General features: G+C 39.3%; 1 protein-coding gene across 1 annotated transcript in view; it reads left to right on the plus strand.

Moving 5' to 3' along the window:
* eys (eyes shut homolog) overlaps positions 1–20532 on the plus strand; it is a 380525-nt gene that overhangs the window by 192850 nt on the left and 167143 nt on the right. The window contains exons 32-33 of the mRNA XM_041251458.1: positions 5539–5688; positions 13693–13772. Of these exons, the coding sequence (XP_041107392.1) occupies positions 5539–5688; positions 13693–13772 (230 nt within the window). The remainder of the gene's footprint in view (positions 1–5538; positions 5689–13692; positions 13773–20532) is intronic.

Consider the following 20532-nt stretch of genomic DNA (forward strand, 5'->3'; position numbering starts at 1 on the left):
AAAGTACAGATAAGTCCTTGAGGAAAACCGGCTTCCCTTTGAATGCTAACACTGGGATGGCAGTTCAACTTTCAGCTAGACAATGACCCAAAGCACACAGTCAGAGCTACACTGGAGTGGCTAGGGAACAAAAAGGTGAATGTCCTTGATTGGCCCAGTCAGAGCCTCGACCTAAATTCAATCAAAAATTTGTGGCATGACTTGAAGATTGCTGTCCATCAACACTTCCCAAGGAACTTGACAGAGCTTGAACAGTTTTGTAAATAAGAATGTTCAAATATTGCCAAATCTAGGTGTACAAAGTTGGCAGAAACCTATCCCAACAGACTCACAGCTGCCAAAGGTGCTTTCACCAAGTATTAACTCAGGGGGGTGGAGACTTATCCAATTATGATCTTTCAGTTTTGTTTTTTTATATATAATTTTTTTCTCAATAAAAAACTTTTTCCCCTTGACAGTGCGGATTATGGTGTGTAGATAGTAGAAAAAAATCCTAATTTAAATGTATGAAACTCTGAGGCACTGACACAACTAAATGTGAAAAAAAGTTCAAGGGGGTATAAACCTTCTATAGGCACTGTACATACATACATACGTACATACATACATACCTACATACTTTCATACATGCATGCGTGCATACATATAGTGCCGAGAAAAGAATTCTGAACCCCAAACTTAATTATGGATATTCCATAGTTTTACCTTGATAACCTTCTTGAATCAAAACCAGTCTTTTCTTAAATATCCAATCGGGTTTATATTAACCAATTCCATGTCTTTTGAAACAAAATGATGTATGAATTAGACAAACAATGAATAATTAAGATTCAGGGTATGTGAAAAAGTAAGTGAACCCTTGGTTTTATCAGCTCAATTAAGGGGATAATTAGAATCAGGTGTTTAAATAATTAGATAGATCTTCAGGGGTGAGTTTGGGAGGCCCCACCTTATAAAAGATCAGAATCTTTGTAAGTTTGGTCTTCACCATACAGGTGTGTAGAAACACGTCATGCCACGATCAAAATAAATCTCTGAGAACCTCAGAAAAACAGTTATTGATGCTCATCAGTCTATAAAGGGTTACAAAATAATTTATAAGGATTTGGGGCTCCACCAATCCACTGTCAGACAGTCTACAAATGGAAAAAGTTCAAGACCACAGTCACTCTACCCAGAAGCGGTCACCCTACCAGAATCTCTCCAAGAACCAGAAAATCATCAAGGAAGTCACAAAGAACTCCAGAGTAACATCCAAGGATCTGCAGGCCACTCAACCCTTGGCTAAAGTGAGTGTTCATGAATCAACTGTCAGAAAAAGAGTTAACAAGAATGGTGTTCATGGAAGGATTGCCATGAGTAAAAGCCACTACTCTCTAAAAAGAACATTGCTGCCCATCTGAAGTTCACCAAAGAGCACACAGATGATCCACAAGACTTCTGGAACATTGTGCTCTGGACAGACGAGTCAAAGATAGAACTTTTTGCATTAATGAGAAACGTTATGTTTGGCGAAAACCAAACACTGCATTCGAACCTCCAACCATCCCAATCATCAAGCATGGTGGTTGGAGTATGATAGTTTGGGGCTGCTTTGCTGTCTCAGGACCTCGATGACTTCCCGTCATTGACACAACCATGAATTCTGGATTGTATCAGAAGATTCTAGAGGAGAATGTTAGGCCATCTGTCCGTGAGCTGAAGCTGAACTGAAAGTAGGTCATGCAGCAAGACAATGATCCAAAACTTACAAGCAGATCTATAAAAGAATGGTTGCAGCAGAAGAAATTCCGCATTTTAGAATGGCCTAGTCAAAGTCCAGACCTAAACCCCATAGAAATGTTGTGGCAGGATCTGAAGTGCTCTGTCCATGAAAGAAAGCCATCAAATGTCACCAAGTTGAAGAATTTCTGTAAGGAGTAATGGGCCAAAATTTCTCAAAACCGATGTGAGAGACTGACCAACAGTTATAGGAAATGCTTAGTTTAAGTCATTGCTGCTCAAGGGGGTGCCACCAGTTACTGAATCTAAAGGTTCACATACTTTTTCACACATGTATATTGAATATTGAATCATTTGTGGATAAATAAATGTTGAAAAAGTATCATGTTTTTGTGTCATTTGTTTGACCCTTTGCAGTCCATTTATTCATTGCTTGTCAGGCACGTCAGGTCCAATTAATAGTCACAAGTGCTGTTTATTTTACACGTACTGTTTATTTTTTTTTCAGAGTAAAACAGGTTTAAAAGACATTGAATCAGAAAAAGACACTCAATACTGTATATTCATCCAAGCCCCACCCCTTGTTTACTGTATTTTTCATTGATAAATCCTCACCTGATCACTTGTTTTATCACCAAACTCCTCAATAATGTGATCCAAGTCATTATTTTATTGTTATAATATAATGTCTGTGATATTCTTTGAGCACTGGATGGGGAATTGGCTCCTTTGTTTGAATCTCCTTTGTTTATGTCTGTGCTATGTCTATGGTGCATCAGATACGCCCTTTTTTTCGGCTTTATTCAGCTTCTCTCGGTCTCACTCGGCCATTGAAAGTTTTTCTCTGCTTTTTCCGGAGAAAAAAACGACTAGAGACCTGTGCTTTACGTCTTTTTGATGATGTCGGACACTGTCCGACAATGGGCTGGAAATGGAAAATTGTAATGTTGGACCTGGTTCGACAGATGACCGCAAAGGGTTAATCAGGTTATCTTTATCTATTTTTAGGACTTAGATTAAGATCTAATAACATTTTAGGTTTGAAATATGTGAAATATGTAAAAATCCTAAGGGGTTAACAAACCTTTTCTCAGCACTGTACATATATAAATATAAAGTTGCTGCTGGTCAGCCGAGGCAAGTGGGACATGGCCTCACTAATAATTCTCAAAGGCTAAAAAAAAACCCAACATTTTGCATAATCGTTTTATTTAATTGAGAAATATATACACATTTAAGCATATTAAATGAATTTAAGTCCACAGAAGTGCTAGTGACTTTATTTAAAAGTCTCAACTTGCTTTCACCAGTAGCAAAAGCATAACACCAGAAAGCTGGAACAATGTCATGCTGCCACACTGCTGCGTGAGGCACAAACCTTGAGTGTCTCACAAAGCTTCTTGTTACCATGGGAACACATCACACTGTTGAGTCCCTTTCTGAAGGCGTTGGTAGTCACAGCTTGGTGGGTTTGAATTTGGAGCAGTTAGAATTTGTGCGATTTTTAATTTGTTCAAAAATGTCTTTAGTTGAATCTGATATTATACGCGACCTGAGGAAAATAAATTTTAGAGTAAGAGCTTAAGAAGAGAGACCTTCAATTGTTAAGGACAGCAGAATAATACTAGCAATAATGTAGAAAGATGGTAAACGAAAGTGGCAAGGAATGGAAGGCAGCGTAATAACTATTTTGTGATTTGTGACTCACCTTTCAAAAAAGTCACGAGCCGCCACTGCATACACACATACATACATACATAAACTGCAATTTGGAAACTACTTATTTAGAGAATGCATATTCAATCACAGCTGGCAAAAACCTTGTCCTCTGATTGACTGTCCGCTAATTATTCAAAACTGATGAACACAAACTAGACCTAAATGCACATAGCCCCTCGAAACAAACAAAACAACAATCAACAGTTTGCTGGTAAAATACATGCAAGAGGCCATTATTACTTTATCCACAACTATAGTATAAACTCTGACAAATTATTTGACAAGTGCCATTTCTTAAATGTTTCTTTAGATTGACTTGGAGAAAAATAGACTGTGTGTTTCAAATGTGCAACGGCAGTGGAATGATACAAACATATATCTGTGCCTGATGTGGACAGATTATCATGAGTTGGTAATTAATTATAGCTTTTCAGGGTTAACGTATAACATATTTTAGAGCAAGCTAAAACCATTTATACATTATAATATTTGGGGGGGGGGGGGGACCAGCGCTGCGAGAGGAAGGGAGTGTTTTGCAACTTATGATTCGAGGCTCAGTCTGCAGAGAAGGGGAAAGATAGATAAAAGGACGGGTCGGACTCCAATCGAGAGAAACTTCCCTATGGAGTCGAGGCTGTTCCTGTCGGCCTCCGGGCCACTGAAAACAGTGTCATCTAACTTCTCAAAGAGTTGGTATAGGTTCGGCCTTGCGACCGGGTCCCATTTAGCGACCGGATTCAACCCTGTTTTGTGGTATTCATAGAACATGGTACCTCAATAGTTCTATGATGTAAAGCATATATTGATCCATCTCTTGGCGGGAATGGGGACATGCAAAACACAGGATGACTCAAAAAATAGAAAATGCAAGAACAAACTTGCCAAGGGACAGATTCTTAAGCAGACGGGGGTTGCGGGATTTCAGAGTGATTGCTAAATCTCTGCAATTGACAACTCTATGATCAATAAATTCAGATGCAGTAATAAGAATAAAAACATGGTTAATGCCTTTGCCTTCGAATCAACAGGGAGAGGGAATGCTGATAAAAGGGGCTGGGGGCGGGGCCAGAGCTGGGACGAGCAATGGAGAAAGAGAAGATGTAGTTAAGGAGGGGGCGGAGATTGGCACATGCGAGGCAGAAGGAGGAACTGCAATGGAGCTGGAGCGATTGTCTATGCCATCTAAACAAGATTTAATTGCTGACAAGGCATTTGCAAATGGCTGCATAATCTGTTTCATGTTGTCCATGATTTTTTGGTGTAGCTCTGTCATGTCATCTTCGACTGAAGGTAGATGTTGAGCATCTGGGGTGGTGTCGTATGCGGTTGGAGCTGGTGCTGCTGAGTGAGCAGGCGGGGCGGCAAGTGGAGAAAATTGGCTCTGCTGGGATGGACCCACAGAAGTTGAAATAATGTGGTCCGATCGCTTCTGGGAGGGATTTATATCCCTTTATCAAATAAGGATTTTAATAGCCTGGCAACGGGCCAGCCCTTAAAGAAGAGCTGGGCAGGGGAGGAATCCTGTGGGCATTTTCTTTTGAAACAGCACGGCTGGGAAAGCTGTGGGTCTGGTACTGAAGAAATGGAGGTAAATGCCACCGGAGGGATCGGGCTGTCCCATGGATTTTCAAGGTTAGAAGTAGAGGTAGGAAAATCCATGTTCGGTGTTGGGTCCGGTTTTGGTTTGAAAAAATTAATCGGGTAGTCTTGATGCAAGGTCAAAACCAAATTGGGAAGTCGTACAAAAAAGGGTGAAAGCCGGATTGGGTAGTCGAAAAGTTCCGGAGTCTAAAATAGAATCAGGTAGTCAGACAGGCAAGGTTTCATTCATGATAATTAAAATTTTCTCTCTCTCTCTCTCTCTCTCTCTCTCTCTCTCTCTCTCTCTATACGGGCAAAAAAGAGAAAGCTGAGCTGTGACTGGGTTTAAATAGGGAGTCAATGATGATAGACAGGTGTAATTAGGAAACAGCGAAGCCTTGATTCATGCCCCTGAACTTCACAAAAGTTAACATAAAAATAATAATAATAATAATAATAATAATAATAATAATAATAATAATAATAATAATAAATTTTCTTTTTTTTATATACCAGGGTCGTAACTGTGACTATAACTACAATGACTGCCTGATGCATACCTGCCCAGTCGATTATCACTGTGTTGATGGAATCAACAACATCACCTGCATACCTACTGAAATCACAGAGACCACTACCTGGAACTCACTTATCAATCCAACTTCCGTGCTGCCAGTTTTCACTAACATGGAACAAAGTATATACCATGCATTTAAATTTTCAGGTAAGTTTTAAAACTATGTGTTTGTTAACATATGTATTCAAGGGTAAGAGGCAGTTACTAACTTGATGTTAGGAAAGTCATTCATCAAGATTAACATAAAAAAAAAAAAAAAACTTAAGGGTTTATTCTAAAGATAGTGAATTTCAGATAGCAATGCTAGTGCAATTATTTTGTTCCTTTTGGTGAAAGTAAATTTTATATTGCGTATTTATTTTTCCCGCAAGTGTATTCTCTTTAGAAGGTATTCTTCACAAATCGTTGTATGAGTTGAAAATTGCCTGTTTTATTTTAAAAACCAAATTTTTCAAACTCATTTATACACAGACAACATTAGAAATCTGCTTGCTCAGACATATTCATTAGCCATCAGATGTCGATCCAGTCCTTTTTTCTTTCACATTCAGATGAATAGATATAATATTCAGCTCCCTTTTGAAACAGGGTTCACATTTGTCCTCCTGCATTTTTAGAATTGTTACAGCATTCAGTGTGATACCTACAGTTGTTAAAACCTCTGTACAGCTCAGAAAGGGTCCACCTGTATGTGAAACAAAATATTATACTGTTAAATATGAATATAAATACATGATTAGACTCAAAAAGAACATTTTCAGAAGTTCGTTATTAAATGATGTAATAACCATAAACAAAACACCTCCACCCACAGCATGAGCTGTGGACATATATTAGCTGCCCAGCAAGAAAAGCCACTGATAGATCTCAGCTAAATGCAGTGCCAATAAAGGTTGCCATAAAGGCTGAATTGTAGCCCACCAACTGAGCCTTGTAATAATAAATTGAGTGCTTTGTGTTATATTTCAAACTTATACTTAAAGGTAACTTTCATGTGATATGATAGAGTGTGAAATAATAATAATAAAATAATAATAATAATAATAATAATAATAATAATACAAAAAAAAAACATTAATCAAAATCAGGTATCAATTATTTGGAACCCATTTCAGCAGTGGCTGTAATTTTTAATTATTATTATTAGATTTTCAATAACTGATCATCTTTGTTATTCTGTGGCTTCTTTCGGGAAGTAATATTCCTAATTGACAGAGATAAAGAAATTGTGGGTGATTCCACTAGAAAATGCAATTTTGGCTCTTCCATCCTTGCATGCCAGATATTCATTGAGGTGCTGAGCATCTTAGTAATTCATACTATTCACATTGAAGGGGAAGTTTTCAGAAATGCAATCTGCAAATGGATCTGAACAACACCATTTGTTTCATCCATAACTCTGATAATAGGACGGTTTGCATGTCCTTTGCTCTTGAGGTCACTAAAATTGTGCTTACAGTTTTATTAGGAATATGATTTACTGATGTGTATTTGCCCACGCAGGCGGCCTTCTTTTGATATGGTGAGAGACAAAATTATTTTCAGATGACAATTCAATTTGCTCTGAATTTAGCTCAGGGTCAGATATATTCATATTTAATTCACATTACTAGAAATACCAATATGTGTCATCTTACTATAAAGTTATATTCTCATTACAAATTCCTCACTAGGAAATCTACATTCAGAGCTGAATCTCACTTGTAAAAATAATCTATTCATCGTGTCAGTACACTCTCACCCAGTACTGCTTGATTTGCTGGACAGTAGACATGAAGCCACTTTAATCCACAAATCTTTAAAAACAGTCTGTTTATGTCCTTACAGGAACACCACTATTACAGAACCACCAGACAGCTTCTTTGCCTGTCAAAGACTCAGTTTCATTAATTAGCAGTATACCAGACACCAAGACTGATGCAAATAGCAATGCAGTGTTGTCCCATGGATTCCCAATGACTCTTTCTCCTGCCAGCCTAACATCAACTCCCACGACTTTGCATCCAGTCAAAGATAGGGAACATTTATTAGCTTTCTCAGGTTTACCAGAAGAAACCAGAGGCCTTATTAAACCCTCACATATTCCTATTTCTCCTTCAATGCTTGTTACTACAAGAGAATTAGATGGTTTTAGCTTCTCTCCAATGCACATTGCCAGCACTGAACCACTTTCATTAACATATACCCCGGGTCTGATTTCCAAAAGTCTTGATGGGGATGGCACACACAGAGAAGACTTCAAAACAAGCCGAAAGCAACCTTTTGGTACTCCACTAACATCTTGTGAAATATGTTCAGCTTCAACTATATCTGAAGATCATTTTGCAAAAAGACCGCTACTTGAATCTTCTGCAAATGAAACTTTTAAGATTAATGGCATATTTATGTCTACCACAGAGTGGATAACAACATATTTTAAAATCAGTCCATTCTCTGATCAGTTCTCTTTAAATGCAGAGATCTCACAATCAGAATATATTTCATCACTATTATTCTACTCAGACATAACAAGTCATAGGACAAGCATTACAGGAAAAATGCCTCAGCCGGAAGCTTATTTTTCAACATTTATAAAATCAGTCCTCAGCATGCCTATTGATACAGATGTGCATATGTCAAATGAAATTTATCCCACTGTTATAGACGTATACTTATTGTCAGCAGATTTAGGAAATACATTTCCATTGGGTTTAGATCTGGCAAAAGAGTTTGTTTTTTCTTCAGAACCAAGAGTCCAATTATCACAAACTGCACTACCTTTGCCTGAACAATCTTTCCTAGATACGTTTACACAATTTTCTGGGACACACGATTTACCACTAAAGACAATGGAGTTTGGTACATCTGAGACGATAGATAATGTGATGTACAGCTCTGGCTCAAAGGATGGCAGCTCAAGCTCATCAGGACAGCTTCATTGGACAAGTATGGATATGTTTCAGAAAGGTCAAATGTCTGAGTCCAGTGCCTACTTTTCCAGATCACAAACGTTATCTTCCATGGATACAGGGCATGCACCTAATCTGTTAGATACTGGTAAGTGTTTTACTCTTTTTCACTATCAATGCAAGTAAAAATATTCACTATTAATAGCAATACCACACCAAAATGATATATATATATATATATATATATATATATATATATATATATATATATATATATATATAATATATATATATATATATATATATATATATATATATATATATATATATATATATATATATATATATATATATATATAATATATATATATATATATAATATATATATATATATATAGATTATATCTAAGTGATTATATATTACTATATATATCTATATATTATATAGCTATAGTATATATATATATATTAACATGATTGTTAGCTCTGAACAGAAAGCTCCCCAAAAAAGTGTTTACATGGTACCTACTTTTGTATGAGAATTTAAGCAAAAGCTTGTCACGGTTGTAACCCTGTTCATTGTGTTGAGAACAGCAGCCAATTCAATGCATATGATTCTTCATTAGCAGTCATTCTTCATTCATTACAACATTTATAGATTGTTAGTAATGGCGATAGTCAGATAACTGGGGCATACAGAATGATGAAGGTGTACTTATATAGGATGTGACGTTACTAGTTTTTACAACCCCAATGGCAAAATGACAAAAAAAATCTAGCAGTCTTAACAACCAGTAACAGTGATCGGATTTCCACACAGTTTAGAGACTCTAAATTCTCTCTTCACTGTCAGGGATTCCATGACGTAGCACGCACATTCCTCATTCTACAGGAAGCATGCATCTAAAACATTCTACAGCTTTAAAAAGTGGGTAAATTGCCATCTTGCTAAAAAGACATACAATTGAGCAACACCCTTTTTTTCCATTGAAACATGTCCAAAAGCTATCCACTATATATGGAGGGCCACGTTATAGTGAGAGACCCGTAGAAAAACAAACAGGCTAACAAATACTATACAGCCATTCCCTCGTTTTATTGGGGGCATCAGGGTCTAGTATATCCTCTACACAAGCTGCTTTTTCTCATTTTTTGTATAAAAAGCAGCACACCATTTTAATTTGTGCAGCGGAGGGTGATTGCTTCTCATCAACTTCAGACTCCAATTAATTTCATGAGTCTTCCTCCTTTCTCAAATGCACAAACCTGCTGCATTGAAAGAATCCATTCCCAACATAGGAGGCTTGTTGCTAGGGAGCTGATGTCACTGCCTTGTGACTTTTGACATGAACACCTTGTTGGCTAAAATAAAAACCGCTTCAGCAAGTAGATATTTAATTTGTTTTGTGCTATTGTGCAATATGTCTGCATATGATAGCAGTGTGATATTAATGCTTTGTTTTTAATTGTTTTCTATATTGTTGTTTATGATATGCAGTACGAAATAAAACAAACATTGCCTATATATATTGCAGCTAAGGCATATGCAGTTAGACAGTAAAAATGGGGAGCCGAATCCAGGACTGCGATATATCTGAATCCGTAGTATAGCCAGGGGCGATATAACGAAGGGTGGGTGTATTCAAACTTTCTCTGGATTTTTCTTGTTCTTAGTTTTTTTTTTTTTTTTTTTTTTTTTTTTTTTTTTTTTTTAACTGTTATTTGCTAAGACACAGTTCATATTAGGTAGGATTTGCTGGAATTATTTTGCAAGTTCAAAGAGCTTAAAGGTCACAAAAGTGGGTATTTTGGTTTCTGTGTCATAGATGAAGATTACTTTGACAATCCCATTAACACAACAAACCCTATCAGAAATGGGCTTAGTTATTGACAGGGGTGGCTATAGAGATCTTTCTATTCATTTGGAGCTTTATTTTACACTGATATTTATTAAATCCTTTAAAATCAAAAACAATATTGTTTTGTAACCACTACATACGATAAAAGACTTCTGTCTGTCATAAGGTCAAAACAAACGAGATAAACAGTAGAATTTAATTTACCAGCACACTGATTATACTAAATTATTCTAACTGGGCCTTTTGTCATTTCATAAATCAGTATTTTATCTGTACAGTGTTTGATTTGAGTTTGGGCTTCTGTGCATAATTCATTAGTTCAAAGCAGTGACTATAAAAATGTAGTTTGTGAAGTGTGCAATGTAAATACTGGTAGTATAAACACTACCTTCATTTCGAACAAAAGGATGCAGACTGCATGTAAGCTAGTTGCACTGATCATCTGTCATTATTGGGTGAGTGTTACATTTTATTTTCTGGGTTATTTATACAACAGCTCCTTTTTAAATAATGGTTTCACTTCCTTCCATCTGATATGACTTTACCCTTTGATTATGTCACCAGGCATGCATTGTTTTTGTTCAGGTAAACTTCAGTTTCTAGTTCATCATTATGTTTAGTTACTTAAGTGATATGTGGTGTAAAGAGTTTATGAGATTATGTCTTCGAGTAAAATGGATATTTTGTTTTCTCTCAAAAGGAATACACTTTGGAAGCCACACAGTGTGAAGTTGTAAACAAAATCCAGGTTTATTTCAGGAACTGTTAATTAGATTAATTAATCGTCAATCGTCAATCGGTCTGTTAATCGTCGCCAGCTATTAGTCTGGTCGACGCAGACCACAGCGGAGTACCCAAGCCTTTCGGTCTCGTGCCAGGCACATCCAATTCCGTCCCATTTCTTGTCGGAGCTGGTCTCTCCACCGAGTGGCTGGACGACCGAGCGGTCTTTTGATGTCGAGTGGCAGCCATTCAGTCACGGCCAGTGTCCATCGGCCATTGGTCCTCCTTGCCAGGTGGCCGGCCCAGCACTTCTTCGACTTGTCGGCCAACTCGACCGCGTCCTTGACCTTGGTCATCTGCCGCATCTGCTCGTTGCTGATCCGGTCCGTCCGCTTGACGCCAACCATCCGGCGCTCGATCGCCCGTTCGGTGACGGTCAGTTTCAGCCGGTCGGCCGCAGTCAGCGACCATGTCTCTGCGCCATAAAGCATCACCGGCAGCACGGTAATGTTGAACAATTTGGCACGCCGGGTCATGTTGTTGCCCATGTTGTTGACCACCTCGGCGATGGAGGCGTAGCTGATCCAGACGGCCTTCCGTCTGCGCGCTAGCTCGTGGCTGTTCTTGTGCTCCATCATCAGTTCTTGGCCCAGATAGATGTAGCTGTCGACCTGTTCGATTTGGTTCTGGCCGATGTGAATGGTGTTGTCGGTGACCTGTGCATTTCACATCCACTTGGTCTTGGCCATGTTGATCTTGAGGCCTACTGTGGCACCGGCCTGGTTGAGTTCAGTCAGTCGCTGCTGCACGTTGGCCACCGAGCTGCCGATCAGCACGATATCGTCGGCAAAGCGCAGGTGGTTGAGCCATCGGCCGTTGATCTTGATGCTGGTGTTGTCCCAGTTGAGCTGGCGGAATACGTGCTCCAGGCAGGCGGTGAAAAGCTCGGGCGATATCGGGTCACCCTGCTTGACCCCATGGCCGACTGTGATGCGCAGTGGTCGGTCGAATAGGTTGATGTCGGTGGTGCAGCCACTGTTCAATTCCTGCAAGAGGGCTATATACTCGTTACCGATGCCCTGTTGTTGGAGGGCGAGTAGCACGGCGTTCATCTCGGCTGTGTCAAAGGCCTTTTCATAGTCGATGAAGGCGAACACCAAGGGGGTCTTGTACTCATGGCTCTTTTCCAGCAGGTGGTTCAGCACATGGACGTGGTCCATGGTGCTGTAGCCGGCCCTGAAGCCGGCTTGTTTGGGTGGCTGTTGTTCGTCTAACTGCTTGGCCAGTCGGTTGAGAAGCACCTTGGGGAAGATCTTGTAAGTGGTGCACAGGAGCCAGATGGGCTGGTAGTTGCTGAGCTGCTCGCAGTCGCCCTTCTTATACAGCAGCACTGTCCTGGCCGTCTTCCACTGGTCCGGGATCTTTCTTTGTGCAAAGTAGCGACTGAAACGGCTGGCCAAGGCTGCCCATAGCGTCTGTCTGCCCTCCTTGAACAGCTCGATCTCGATGCCGTCCAGCCCGGGCTCTCGGTCCTTCTCGGTCTTCTTGATCGCGTATTGGACCTCGCTGATAAGCACCGGCGGAATGGCTGGCAGTGTGTCGTGTTGCAGGTCAGGCGGGTCGACTGGGACTTTGCTAGCGAAGAGGTCGCAGTAGAAGTGGCTGCAGTCAGCCTCGATGCCCGATCGGGATCTGGTCATCCGCCCGTCGGCTGTCTTCAATGCCGGAATCTGGCCATGTTTCTGCTGCATCAGCCGTCTGCACTTCTTCAGGCTCTTTCGCTCTTCAGCAGCTGCTAGCAGGCACTTGTTCTTGTACTGCTCCAGGTCGGTTTTGAGCTGCGCCCGGATCAGCTTGCGCCGTCTGCCCGCATTTGCCGCCTTTTCTGAAGAAGTGCTTTGGTGTTGTCCGATATTCGGTTGGCTCGGTTGTTGGTGCTCGGCTTTGCAGCTGCATCGCGTGCTGACCGGAGCTGATGTCGTCGTCGGTCTGCGACCAGTTGGTGTTGTTGATGATGTGCCTGAAGACGGTCGGGTCGGTGGTGGACTGTCGCTGTGTCTTGTTGCTGGCTGCCAATGCGCGCTTCTCCACCCTGGCATCGATGGCCAGTTTGGCCCTGAGCAGTCGGTGGTCGCTGCCAGTGCAGAACGCCTTCCCGATGACTGAGATGTCCTGGAGGATGTGGCGGTGGCTGCAGAGGATGTAGTCGATCTCGTTCTTGGTCGCCCCATTGGGCGACAGCCACGTCCAGCGGCGGTCGAGGTGCTTCTGGAAGAAGCTGTTGCCGATGTAGAGCCGGTTGGACTCGGCCATTGCTGCCAGCCGCTCGCCCCGTTCGTTCTGGTCGTCGCTACCGGATGGGCCAATGAACTGCTCATTGTCCAGCCCCCGGCCCACCTTGGCGTTGAAGTCGCCCATCAGGATGTGGTATGTGGCTCGATGGGCAATGGCCGCTTCGACAGCCTCGTAGAACAGCTCAATGTCGTCGTTGTCTGCAGCTGCCGTTGGCGCGTAGGCCTGCATGATGCGGATGGTGGTCTTGTTGGGCAGCAGCAGTGTGAGCACACCGACTCGGGAGTTGGTCAGGTCGACCTCGTCTATGAAAGGCGCCCATCGCTTGGAGACGATGAAACCGACGCCGCCGACAGTCTTGTTCCCCTCGCCGGCGCCTAGAGTGACTGTCGACCCGTCTTCCCAGCGCACGTGCAGCGGTTCTCGACGCCTCGTCTCGCACAAGCCGAGGATGTCGCACCTGATGTTGGCCTTTTCGGCGATGATGGTTGCCAGGTCGGTTTCCCTCGACGTGGTCCTGGTGTTGAAGGTGGCGATGTCGAGGTTGGTGATCCGTTTCCGTGGTCGGTTTCCTGAAGACTGCCTACTACCTGAGATAATTAGCAGCCCCTCATCCTTGGCCTGATCGCTCCGCCGCCGTAGAACGGGCGCAGGGGCATGCAGGGTACTGGGGCGTAGCTGATGCTTGACCGGCCCTTGGCTTGCTGGGCTTGTAGGACCGGTACCTCCCTATTTAACTGGGTGTCTAGTGCCTTCTCAGCCTGGTTGGACCTGCTGGATATTGTTCCCTGCTGTACATTGCCAGCAGACACCCAAGGCCACCCCTCCGCCACATTGAGGCGTAATGTAGGATTTGGAGAATAAAACAGAATTGTAATTGATTGATATCTTGAGTCACTGGAATCTTCCAGGAAATCATAAGAACATAAGAACATAAGAAAGTTTACAAACGAGAGGAGGCCATTCGGCCCATCTTGCTCATTTGGTTGTTAGTAGCTTATTGATCCCAGAATCTCATCAAGCAGCTTCTTGAAGGATCCCAGGATGTCAGCTTCAACAACATTACTGGGGAGTTGATTCCAGACCCTCACAATTCTCTGTGTAAAAAAGTGCCTCCTATTTGCTGTTCTGAATGCCCCTTTGTCTAATCTCCATTTGTGACCCCTGGTCCTTGTTTCTTTTTTCAGGCTGAAAAAGTCCCTTGGGTCGACACTGTCAATACCTTTTAGAATTTTGAATGCTTGAATTAGGTCGCCACATAGTCTTCTTTGATCAAGACTGAACAGATTCAATTCTTTTAGCCTGTCTGCATATGACATGCCTTTTAAGCCCGGAATAATTCTGGTCGCTCTTCTTTGCACTCTTTCTAGAGCAGCAATATCTTTTTTATAGCGAGGTGACCAGAACTGCACACAATATTCAAGTGCATTGTACAGTTTTAACATTACTTCCCTTGATTTAAATTCAACACTTTTCACAATGTATCCGAGCATCTTGTTAGCCTTTTTTATAGCTTCCCCACATTGTCTAGATGAAGACATTTCTGAGTCAACAAAAACTCCTAGGTCTTTTTCATAGATTCCTTCTCCATTCCTATATGATATTTATAATGTACATTTTTATTTCCTGCGTTCAGTACCTTACATTTTTCTCTATTAAATGTCATTTGCCATGTGTCTGCCCAGTTCTGATGTACCAGGGGTGGCCAAACTTCCTGACCCTACGAGCTGCATACCAAAATTTCCATATGGTCGAGAGCCACAAGACATTTTAAATACTAGCATTGCTGTGCAGTACAAGGTTAGGGTTAGGGTTAGGGTTAGTTAGCCTATCTGTTGATGGCAGCTAAATATACAAGAACAAGGGATAGAACATTGCATTGCCTAGTTTCTGTGTAATTGTTATTGTACTGTAGTGTGAACTACAGTGTATTACATTTTAAATGTAGCACACTGGTGTTTTTCCATTATTTCAGCTTATACTGTATGTATTACACACTTTGAACAAAATATATTCAGTTATTATGAAGCAACATAAAATAACTGACCTGATTTCACCAAAAACACCACATAAAGACACATTTTTGTAAGGATTCTTTTTGACATGCTTTTCCCTTGAAGATCTGAATGATGTGTTTAAAAAAAAAAAGAAAAAGGTGTGTTGTGGCAGAGCAAAGCTCTGCCCTTTTTAAATTGGCAGGGATGGCGTAATCTTCACCTACCTGCCTGGGTTTATTATGTTCAGGTGGATGGGGTTGATTAGTTGATTAGGTTAATTAACGATCAATCAGCACCCAGCCACCTGACAGAAAAGGAGGCCTCTGCTTCCCATTAGGAGGAGGGAGCTGAGGAAGCAGGTTGGTGTTGGTTGGTGTTGGTTGGTTTGAATCCAGTGAAGGCATTGCCCAGCCTGGAAACCTTGTTTTTGTAAGTTTGTTTTTGTATTGTTTTTTTTTGTGTGTGTTTAAATCCTTTTATTTTACCATTGTGCACTTTTATTTTGTGTTATTTATAATAAAATTAGTATTTTTTTTGAACTGCAGACTGCTTCTGGGGCTCTATCCAATTGCCAGCCTGCCACATGTGTATTAAATAGTTTTGAGAACTTTGTGGATGACAAATACACTGTATTTATTTTGAAAGTGATTGCAGTACTGGCCCATGACAGAGATTTAAGGTATGTAAATATGATATTAATTGTATACCTACAAAATAACATTTAAACATGCATTCTCTAGTCCAGCACCAACACTCAAATTTTATAAAAAGATTAATTCTGAATAAGGATATTTAGCATGAGTGATATTCCATAACTTGCTTCAGTCATTGAATCAGCTTCTTTACTGAACACCGAAAGGAGTATCTGTTGACAGCTGAGGCATGCTTTGAAAGAGGCCAGCTTGTTTCTCCTTAAGTCTGATTCAGGAGGACATTCATACTCGTGGATGGTTTGCTCAATGCCATTGTCTCCCTGAAACAAATGAGCACTTAATTAAAAATTATAAAATTTGCTTTCAACTGCACATCCGGGTTTCACTCAGTGATTGAAATACGCATGCACCAGTGAGCGGTGTTGAAAGTCAAGTGATGAAATATCCTTGCAGTGATCATGCCTGTTAAAGAAACAGGAGAGAGAGAGAACGAGAGGAAGGGAGAGAACAAATATTAATTAAAATAAATGAAATACAGAGAAAATATATAATAAACTTTGTGTTTATTTTTACTACCTTTCTTTTTGCTTATTCTTTCTTTCATTCATTTCAGCCGCAAAGCGTGCATCACATAACATTTCACCGGGAGTCGCACTTCAACTACAAAGAGCCGCATGTGGCTCATGAGCTGTGGTTTGGCCACCTCTGCCATATACTTTAGAAAATTCACTTTCAATGGAAAAGACCACAGAAAGGCATTTTTAAGAATATAGACTGCCTGTATGGCAGATATGATAGTGTTATTCTCAATACATTGAAAGTTGATGGAAACCTACAATCCTGATACTGTTGGAAGGATGGCACATGGAAGATAAGCCAGAACTCTGTGATCTTTACTCAAGTGATCAACATACTACAGTGTAAACTGTTATCTCAGACTGCCAAGTGTGATAGGGATGAAATGACATAAGCAGTGCCCCTTAAAAACAAAATTGTTTGAAAGAATTGGAGAAATTACCAGCTGTGCACAATGCCAAAGTCTGAATTCCTAACTTCAGGGAAAATCTCAGAGCTGACCTAAAAACTGTCAAACTGCAATTTATATTCCATTAGCTGAATATGAAACATTTTATCTAGCATAAAAAACAGTAAAACTGTAAAAGTGATTCCAGGTCAATGGGACTAACTTAAAATGTTAGTAAATTGGTAGCATGCCATTTGTTAACTCAAACTGTACAATTTCAATAAGTTGTTCTTACAAATTACATTTGGTTGACATAATGTAGTTGTATAAACAATTTTAAGGATTACAACCTTTCCCAGCTATTTCTACAGTATATAATTCCATATCATTGGCTTTTCAAGCACAAAGACTGTAATTATATAAGCAATACATTTGAAGTATTAAAACCCTTTTAAGGTATTGTATACCATTCCATACCATTAGTTTTTCAAGCACTCACAAACAGCTCATTTCCAATTTTTACATTTTTTTTTTGAAGCCTGACAAGGTTCTTCTTTCAGCTTTAAGCCCAGAAAAGAAATCATAACAACAATGCAGTCAAACCAAATTGTATGGCAATCTGGAGGGCCTTATTTGGTGCATCTATGAAATGGTTTGGTATAAATACAAAGTCATGTTAAATTAATGTTCTTTATTAGTGTTGTGACATAAGACTGTAAATTATTTTATGGAGAAATGGCTTTCTAAAAGAAAAGGAATTGCATCCACTGAACCAAACAGCCCTGCAGTGCATCTGTTGAATCAATCTATTGAACCTTTTAACAGGAATAAAATGTAACATATTTCTTTTTGAAAATTGGAAGGAAATTAATCTTCAACTATTAATTTTATTTTTTAAAGCGTAGGTAGCTTCCAAATAAAATTTTATTTTTTGTAATTCCTTTACCCATTTAAGATGTTAACAATTATTCTGATTGGTTTCTAACAATTACTCAAATAGTGTTATTATTATTATTATTATTATTATTATTATTATTATTATTATTATTATTATCTATTATATTATTTAAGTAACTTGGAAAGTGTGTGTCATTGTGCTTTGACTACAAGCTGTTCTTCAGTTCTAAAATTGCTTACTATGGACTGCAGATTATTAGATGGCGCTGGCTCTTAACTTATATAAAGACACTTTGGCTATCTAGCCCATGTAGCATATATCTATGACAGTCAACTAGAACTGAAGGGCTGCAAAGATATTATCTTTGTGAGCAGCTCCTGAACTAATTGAAAACACCTTAACACAGATTTAAGACTGCAAACATTATAAAAGGGAAAGAGGACAATACAAATACATACTAAGGCAAATGTGAGCTATTCTTATGATATTAAGCAATTACTGTTTGTGCCCTGTTAATACCTTCATCGTAATGACTAGAAGGGTTTTGTAGTAATGTTAGATTTAATCCAAGCCAGGGTTTTAAATATATTGAGTGCACTGGATTGTGGCGTGCCCTTGGTGTTTTTATGAGCTTTGATTGACTATTGTATAGATTATTACAAATACATACTGTACAGTAAATATATACATTCATGATTTAAATATTTTGGATTTGTGTATACCTTTTGTATACCAGGTGTCTCTTTAAAAATTATATTTAAAACACATTTGCATTTTGCCTTCTGCCTAATTGGGAGCCATGACAGTATTGTCTTAACCATTCTGCAGTATTGATAATAATTAACAGTTCATGTGTTCAACTAGATCCTAATCACCTAATCAAGTGACAGATGTTAAGAACAACAAACCCTTAACCAACATGCAATTACATTCTGTCAAAGGGTTAATATTGTTAGAAGCTAGAAAAGCATTACGGAGAAGAAGGAGGAGAATAATAAATAATTAGAATACAAACCCTTTTCAGCACCAGAAACACAGAACCTAAAACTTTAACATTATAGTTGTTCATATGTTGGTGCACATCTTGCAAAATGAATAATTAGATCTAATTTTATCTAGATTTAATGTCAACAATGGTATAAATGTATACAGAATATTAAAACAACCGTATTAGATAGATTTATTAAATCAATGGCCTAATTAGCCCACTGTAATATTAGTGCCAGTTGTATCAGGTAAGCTTCTGATGTAGAACTAATTATAGTTCAACTGAATGAAAATACAACAAAAAAGTAATTATTTTCACCAGCAAAGTGAAGCAACCAAATTCAAGACCATTAAAGCTAATATTAAACATCCTTGTACAGAATGACTGTAATTCTCAACGGTGTGATAGGAAGCCACAGCAGCTGGGTTGCTTTAATGATGTGTTTCGAAATTTTAGCTGACAGCTGAGGTAGGTTCAACATGTTGCACAGATCATTATGAGGTTTTCAGTTTCCCAAAGGCAGATTGGAGAACTGTAGATGAAAAGAAATGTATTCGCTCAGAACAATCAATTGCTTCTCTGAGGTTTTGCGATTTGTCTCTCAGTACCATAGAAAATGAGAATATGAATGTATGAAATTGAGTGTTTACTAGCTAGTTTGGCTGAAGTATTTTCCTGAAGTGTGTTGCTATGAAAAAAAAAAACAAAAAAAAAAAACATGTTTTACAACTGAGTAACGAAACTAAATGGAAATTTGACTAGTTCCACCTTCATTTTATCTTTCTCTTGAAAATGTATTTAGGGTCAGCTTTATTCAAATTATAGATGTGTTATAGATGCAGAGATTGCTTCCAATATATTTACATTTTAACTTTTTTTAGGTCCTCCCTAGATGACAGAATTAAAGTTATTAAACTTGTAAAGACAGTAAGTGCCAGAAAAACTGCTGAAAAATTTGGCACTAGAAAGATGCAGATACAAAAACCAGGGCTTGAAGTTTTAGGTTTTTATTTTTGTTCACATGACCATGTTTTGAACCGATTCAATATTTTAATTAAATTGTTAATTACTAAACAAAGTCGCTTCTTTTTACCCTGATGTCCTGATTGACTTACTGATTCTGTTTCACCTTCATTATTCGAGCACAGGAGCAAGCAGTGACATTAATCACTTTCCCCAGATGCTACTTTAACTTGCATTTCATTCTCGCACTTGCATGAGACCTAGGTAGCTTTAAATGTGTCCATTTCGTTTTGTGTTGTTCTTTCCCGCTAATTTAATAGAATGTTCTCATAATTAGGATGTAGCGACTTAAGACTTAACTCTTTGCAGTCCATTTATTCAGCGCATGTTGGGTGCGTCAGGTCCAATTTATTTTCACAAGTGCTGTTTATTTCACATGCGCATTTTTTTTTTTCAGAGTAAAACAAGTTTAAAAGGCATTGAATCACAAAAGGACACTCAGTACTGGATCTACAGCAAAGCCGCACCCCTTGTTCACTGTATTTTTCACATACCTCTTTATAGACATGCATACTGATAAATCCTCTCCTGATCGCTCGTTTTATCACCAAACTCCTCAACAATGTGATCCAAGTCATTATTTTATTACTATAACATCTCAAATAGTTCTGAAAATGTCTGTGATATTCTTTGAACGCTGGATGCAGA

The sequence above is a fragment of the Polyodon spathula genome, chromosome 5, assembly GCF_017654505.1.
Source record: "Polyodon spathula isolate WHYD16114869_AA chromosome 5, ASM1765450v1, whole genome shotgun sequence".
In the NCBI taxonomy this organism is placed as follows: Eukaryota; Metazoa; Chordata; class Actinopteri; order Acipenseriformes; family Polyodontidae; genus Polyodon; species Polyodon spathula.